The sequence below is a fragment of the Aphis gossypii genome, chromosome 1 (assembly GCF_020184175.1).
Source record: "Aphis gossypii isolate Hap1 chromosome 1, ASM2018417v2, whole genome shotgun sequence".
In the NCBI taxonomy this organism is placed as follows: domain Eukaryota; kingdom Metazoa; phylum Arthropoda; class Insecta; order Hemiptera; family Aphididae; genus Aphis; species Aphis gossypii.
Window position 1 is genome coordinate 39,852,226 of NC_065530.1, and position 6,793 is coordinate 39,859,018.

At 26.4% G+C, this 6,793-nt stretch overlaps 1 protein-coding gene across 1 annotated transcript in view; it reads left to right on the plus strand.

The window, feature by feature from the left end:
• Positions 1-6,540, plus strand: part of LOC114128737 (O-acyltransferase like protein-like) — a 20,874-nt gene extending 14,334 nt beyond the window's left edge. Inside the window, exons 5-14 of the mRNA XM_027993313.2 lie at positions 212-309; positions 391-584; positions 2,690-2,859; positions 3,128-3,296; positions 3,503-3,696; positions 4,570-4,711; positions 4,802-4,991; positions 5,681-5,823; positions 5,987-6,146; positions 6,295-6,540. Coding sequence (XP_027849114.2) covers positions 212-309; positions 391-584; positions 2,690-2,859; positions 3,128-3,296; positions 3,503-3,696; positions 4,570-4,711; positions 4,802-4,991; positions 5,681-5,823; positions 5,987-6,091 — 1,405 coding nt within the window. The 3' untranslated portion in view covers positions 6,092-6,146; positions 6,295-6,540. The remainder of the gene's footprint in view (positions 1-211; positions 310-390; positions 585-2,689; positions 2,860-3,127; positions 3,297-3,502; positions 3,697-4,569; positions 4,712-4,801; positions 4,992-5,680; positions 5,824-5,986; positions 6,147-6,294) is intronic.
• The last annotated feature ends 253 nt before the right edge of the window (positions 6,541-6,793 follow it).

Below are 6,793 nucleotides of genomic sequence, written 5' to 3' on the forward strand. Positions count from 1 at the left end.
TAGAATGCCACAATGAATGAAAAAAACACATTTGAAATTTAACTCGATCATCTTGAAAAATATTTAATTTAATTAAAATAATTATAAATATTTATTAATCACTATTTTTCCCTCCCACTAATTGTACGCATAAAATAACTAAGTACATATATGGTTAAAACTATTGGTATGTATTAATAATATATTAATAATATTATACCTATTGTTTCAGCGCTATACTTTTACTGATCTTTTTGATTTGTTGCGGCACAACGTTTTATCATTGTATAAAAATATTATACTGTAATGATTCAAAAGAAACTACGAGTAGTAAGTGATAATCATTTCATAGCAATTTATTTTTATTTTTTTATTTTACCACTTTGTATAATATATTTATTTTATCAACAGGTGAAGGTTTAAATTCATTTTGCAAAATATTTTCTTTTATTGAGTCGACCAGAACATGGTTTAAATTCGACAAAGACAACGAACTGAATGTAATGTATGGTTTGAAAGTTTTAACGATGTTGGCCGTTTTATTGGGGCACAGATTATTTTACTTATTAGGTAATCCTATGAGTAACCCTAAACTCATCGAAAGTGTAAGTCATACAAATATTTAATTTAATTTAATTAGAAATAAATATATTAGAATTAAATTTGCGGGATACGTTTAAATTCGAAATCAACGAGTTCTCGTTAAAATTACTTACCTTGTCAGTATAAGTTCCGATGAGCGATAGTAGTCCCAACATAAGAGTTTTATATTTTAATAGCTGCATTGTGAAATAGATTTTTTCAAAACATTTTTGTACATTTATGGATTATTTTATCTAAGTACTTTGGAAAATTCAGTAGGAATAATTTGTTTGAACGTCCGATATATAATTAATATATTACGGGAAAAGACGTGTACTATCAGGCAATGTACATATTTCCTAGACATGTGGTACTGTTCGATTTCAATGGACAATGTAGAAAAAATTATCCAAAATATGGTTATTTTGTTACATTACCTGTTAATGTTATTTTATAATAAATTGAACTATTCAAAAAAATTCGATCACTTATAATAATTTATATAATATACTATAATAAATTAAGAAAATAAAATTGTTATTATTAATAAACAAAATTGTTGGGTGTCACTAGTCACTACCAACAATTTATCACGATTATAAAAGAAAAAAATCATTTTGGTATACCTATCATTATTTGTTGGAACAGTATTATTATTGTAATGACATTTAGAATACCTAACATTTTTTTTCTGCCGTCTTAAATTTACATTTTTTACTTGAACATTTTTGAAGACGATTACATCTATCATAGGCATAAACTAGGGGGAGGGCGAGAGGGGGCAACTCTGTCCCTTTTGATATTTTGCAAAATATATTTATTGAGTTTATTTAGTCTCTAAGTATCTTTAAGTATACGGTATATCGACATAAAATAAAGTATTTCCCCCATAAAAATTTTCCAAGTTACGCCCATGGGCCATGACATCTATCATACCATTGTCCTCCTAAAATGTAAATAGTTGCCAACAACTCACATGTTGACATGTTATGTATGATCGTGAATCGTAATAATTTAATAACTGTACAGTATTATTATTATTATTATCATAACATGGCTGTTGGCTATTGTACAATAGATACCTTAAAATATACCATAATAATATTAAGAGGCTGTTCGCCGTTTCGGCGGCGCACGGCGGCCTTTAGCTCCTCCCATTTACCAGTGTTTATAATTGCGCACAGCCGAGACTGCCCCGGGATCGCGTAAATTCGCGTTGTCATTATTCGATCGACTCAAATGGCGCACAGTCGATTTTATAATTACGCATTATCTGTATACTTTATACTTATTTATTTAAGTAATTGTTTTTAATTATTACACTCGTAGAAATGAATACGAGTTAAGCTTAAATCAAAGACATCGGTTCTTTAATAGTATATTATGCTTAATATTGGTGGGTACCTACTACCTATCGTAATATTATATAACATACATTTAGGACTTGAAAAATTTAAAAAAAAATTATTTATTATATTATAATTTTAGTTTTTGCCATTCAATATTTATTAGTACTAAACAATTACATTAAAATTGTTGTATTTTTTTATTCTATTATAGAAGAATACCTATGTTTTATAATAATTTGTTTGAGATATTGGGGTGAATAACATCACTACAAGATTGCAACATATTTACTTGGCCGTAATATTCGTGTTAATACGAACTTTACAGTGATTAAAAATTAAATGATTTAAATGTAGTTCATCGGCAATAAAAATTTAATATAACAGGTATATTAATGGTATATTATTTACAGGACCGGATCTAAGGGCAGGAAAACCGGGGATTATTAAGTTTTAAGTTAATATTAACGTACTTTGTAGTTAATACTTAGGTAAATAGTAAAAAACTGATGTGTTAATTTAATATATTTTTATTTTTCATATGAACATTATTCAAATATAATAATATTTTATCGATATAAATTAAACTTGTATTTCTGTCACTAAATTCTATACTAGGTATATAATTTTCCAAACAAATACTTTTAAATTTATTATCTTTAAACGTAAATAAATTTATAAAATATATGATTGCAAATAAAAATATAGTTTAATAAAAAATTTGTAAATTTATTGTGTATGTAACATATTGAATAATTAATTGATCGTTCTAAAAATTACAGATATATCTCAACGGGCCTAATATTATATTGACTAGTACGAACCTGGTTGACCCGTTTTTTTTCATGAGTGGTTTACTAATGCAACTGAATCTTTATAAGTCATATCAAAATATAAAAGCTGGATCGATTTTGAAAAAAACCGCATCGCAAGTTATCCACCGAGTGATCAAGTAAGTAACAACGACGCTTTTAAATGGGAGCAAAATGTCATGCGCTAGTTTTCATATCACACAATTAAAATTATCATTCTTTTATCGCGATACACTATACGTAGTCTAAGTATACAGTATACACAGTGCAATATGTAGTAGGAAAATAGTTGGTATAAATTACCACGTAGTAATGTGATTTAGATTATAGACCGAAAGCTTTTGATTACTTCCTATATAAATACTAAGTTGACAAATAGCAAATTAATATTCTTGAATCATCCTATAGAATGTTACCGGCGTACTGTGTGATGATGGCAATCACGGCGCATATCGTACCCCACCTCGGAGATGGACCGCTGTGGCCACAGAAAACATGGAACGAAGCAGAAATTTGCAAAAATTATTGGTGGACCAATTTGTTGTTCATAAGCAATTTAATCGATATTAAATATGAAGTAAGACAAGACTATATTATTTGCTTTAATCTAATACAATAATATTATAGATTATAGAATCAGCGTATTTCATAATAATACAATTATGTATACGTGCTGACAAAATCGGTCGAATACTAATAATTACGCCTATATATTTTTATTTATTATACCGCCATGTGCTCGAGTTTTATTTCTAATTAATATGCTTGAATATAATTATATAGTGCCTCATAGTAAGCTGGTACGTCTCATGCGATATTCAGTTTTTTATAATTGGAGTCATAATCGTTTACGTTTACATGAAGAATAAAAATTACGGGATTGGATTACTCAGTATAGTATTGGGTTTATCTGTATCCATACCGTTTCTAGTAACGATTCTATCAGAAATAGACGGAATAGACAAAATGCAGCTTCCGTAAGTCAAATTTACAATTATTAATAATATATATGTACCTATCTATATCTTCTAAAATATAATCTACGAAATCATACATTTAAATACTAATATTGTATCTACATATTATCATATAAATAATTTCTAAACATGAAATATTTATAAATTATGGATTTTTTTTTTCATGTGTTTGAGATTTATGATTTTTAACCAAACATTTGAATTAAAAAAATAGATTTGGCCATTGTTTTAGATTAATAAATATAATATTTATATGTTTCTGGAAATATATAAAATACAATACATAACATATATAATATAATTTAAATGTATCGTTTGTTAAGTTAGTTTTTAGATGACAATAAATACATTATTAATATTATGTACCTATTTTATTTTCCAATTTACTTGTGTTAACTAATATAAAATAGGTACCTAATATTAATTCAAATTTTGAATTATTGTCATAACTAATTTTCAAACAAAGTTGTAAAAAAAAATTATTTTGTTTTTAGATGTGTTATATTTAGCGATTTAAACGATTGTGATTAGGTAATAAGTATATTATTATACTTAATTTTCACACTATTATATTCTTCTAAATTTTATTATTTTCATATCATCAGTTTGATAACTATATAAAATAAAGAAAATATGGAATATTTTTTTGAGACACGTGTACCTATTATGTCTGTCTTAAGTTGTACAGAAATTAACATTTCGTACCTATTTTTGCTGTGTAGGTAAAAAAAAAACTCGCACATCATAATATGTAGTATTTAAAGTATGTAACTTTTTACTTGCTACTCTTATATAGGAAGATTCTCCAAATCAAGACGTTGTGAAGTATTTTTGTTTTAATTATAATTATAGGTAATAACTAATTTATTTCAGATTTTTGGAAAACCTAAGGATTTTCATATCTTTAAATGAATCGTATAGATTGAGTTACATGCGAGCAACGCCTTTTTTCTGTGGTTTAGCCGCGGGATTTATCGTGGAAAAATTGAAAAAAAATAAATTTAAATTTTCACAAGTAAGACTATATTATACTTACTTTACAAACGCCCATTTTTATATTTATTGTTATTTAAACTAAATCGAATTTCGTTAACTTTGTTAATAGATGACTGTATACTACGGAACATTCATGGTTTTCATAATTTGTATTTGTATTCAACTGTACGGTGCCAGATTCTACTCTCGAGAGGTATTTTATTATCCATTGGAACATGCTTTGTACTCAATTGTTAGTCATTGCACGTGGGCGATACCAAGTATGTGGATTGCCGCTTGCTACTTTACGTCTGGATATGGTAATAAAAATTGTATTAAATAAATAAGTTTTAGATAGGTAAATAATATGGCTCATATTTTAATAATTCGATCAAATTGAGAAGCATTGGGACAAAATTTGGTATTCTGTTTTTCACCAACGTGACCATTTTACCACACGGTACACGTAATAGTTTGTTTTCTCTACAAAATTCTCAAAAAATTCTGGGTTTAAATTGATCTCATTTTATAAACTAATAAATTATTCTATTTAACATATAATTACATAAAATAATTTTAATTTTTGCCTCATAATATCGAAAAATCACAACGAAAATTTGGATTTGATATAATAATGTTAAAATAGGTAGCCCTATTATGATTAACATCATCTATGATAACTTGAAAAAGCCATCTAAATAAAATAAAGGTTATGAAATATTTTAAGTAACTGTTTAAGGCATTTTGTATTGGTATAATCCTATACGTGTATTTATGTAATCATAAATTCTAAACGAGACAAAAGTTCCAAAATTTGTAGGTAGATCCAATTAAATTTTAATAGCAAAAGTTCAAAAATCTCTCTTGAAGTTGAACATTTTACAGTAAAATGTTTGTTTAGATACAAAAATAAAATAAAAATGCATATTCTTGTAAAACAATATATCCATCACTCCGCTAACTGTTTAAATTCTAAGATAAAACCCTACTATTTATTTGTTTTTTACAGGTCCTCTTACAATGTTATTTAACAACAAACTTGCTGTGATTTTGGGAAAACTCTCGTACTCCGTTTTTTTGGTAAATCTCACTGTGATGATGATGTCACAAAGTTCACAAAGATTGCCCGTTTACCTTTCGGCAAAATCAGTGGTAAGTTGAAATTTTTGTGTCTGTACCGTCAAATTTATTAAAATTTCAATTTAATCCGTATGTCTTGTGTTTAACAATGGATCTTAAAACTATATGTAGTTTTATAATATCCTATTTTAATACTGATTTCTGACTATATGGTATGAAAATTATTCGTTTTCAGATTGATGCTTGGATATATGATACAGTAAAGAGTTATATGATGGGCTTGGTGTTATACTTGGTTGTTGAAGTTCCGTTTGCTAAATTAGTTAAACCATGGATTTAACAAGGATAAACAATATTATCGTTTTATTCTGTTTAAATAAATTAGTTATTAGTAGGTAAGTTCAAAGACGTTTGAAAGTTCGAATATTTGAAATATTTAAAATATTATATTTTATAAAATGAACTTATTACAGTACATTATCTAAATTATATTGCACATTTAATTAAAATACATAATAATTTTTAATTTCTACATTTTTATAGATTTAGAAGAGATGGAATAATTACAATCGCAGTTACAAATGGAGCACTAATTCAAAATCTTATCATAAGCACTGAGTGTTTGTAGAAAAAATATACATTTAATTTATAACAACTGCAGACAAGTTTATTAAAAAAAACTGCATAGGTATTTACAACATTTTTAAGTTGGTCAATCAATTATTTGTATAATTTGTATAGTTTGTATAATTTAATTTATTTTAATATATTTAATTTTTCTATAGTTGATTTGTGTGTTTGCTTAAACAAACTATACATAGTTAGTATAATACAAATTTATCATATTGTATATTATGATATATATATTATATACTATGTATAATGTATACATTCACTGCATACAACATCACACTCTGTGTGAATTTTGCATCATGTAATAGACTTGAAACCAAAATTATATCATTGTATGGGTATATTGTACCTATATGTACGTATAACAGTAATATGTTAGTGAGCACTGTAAAGTCTCGTATAACACATC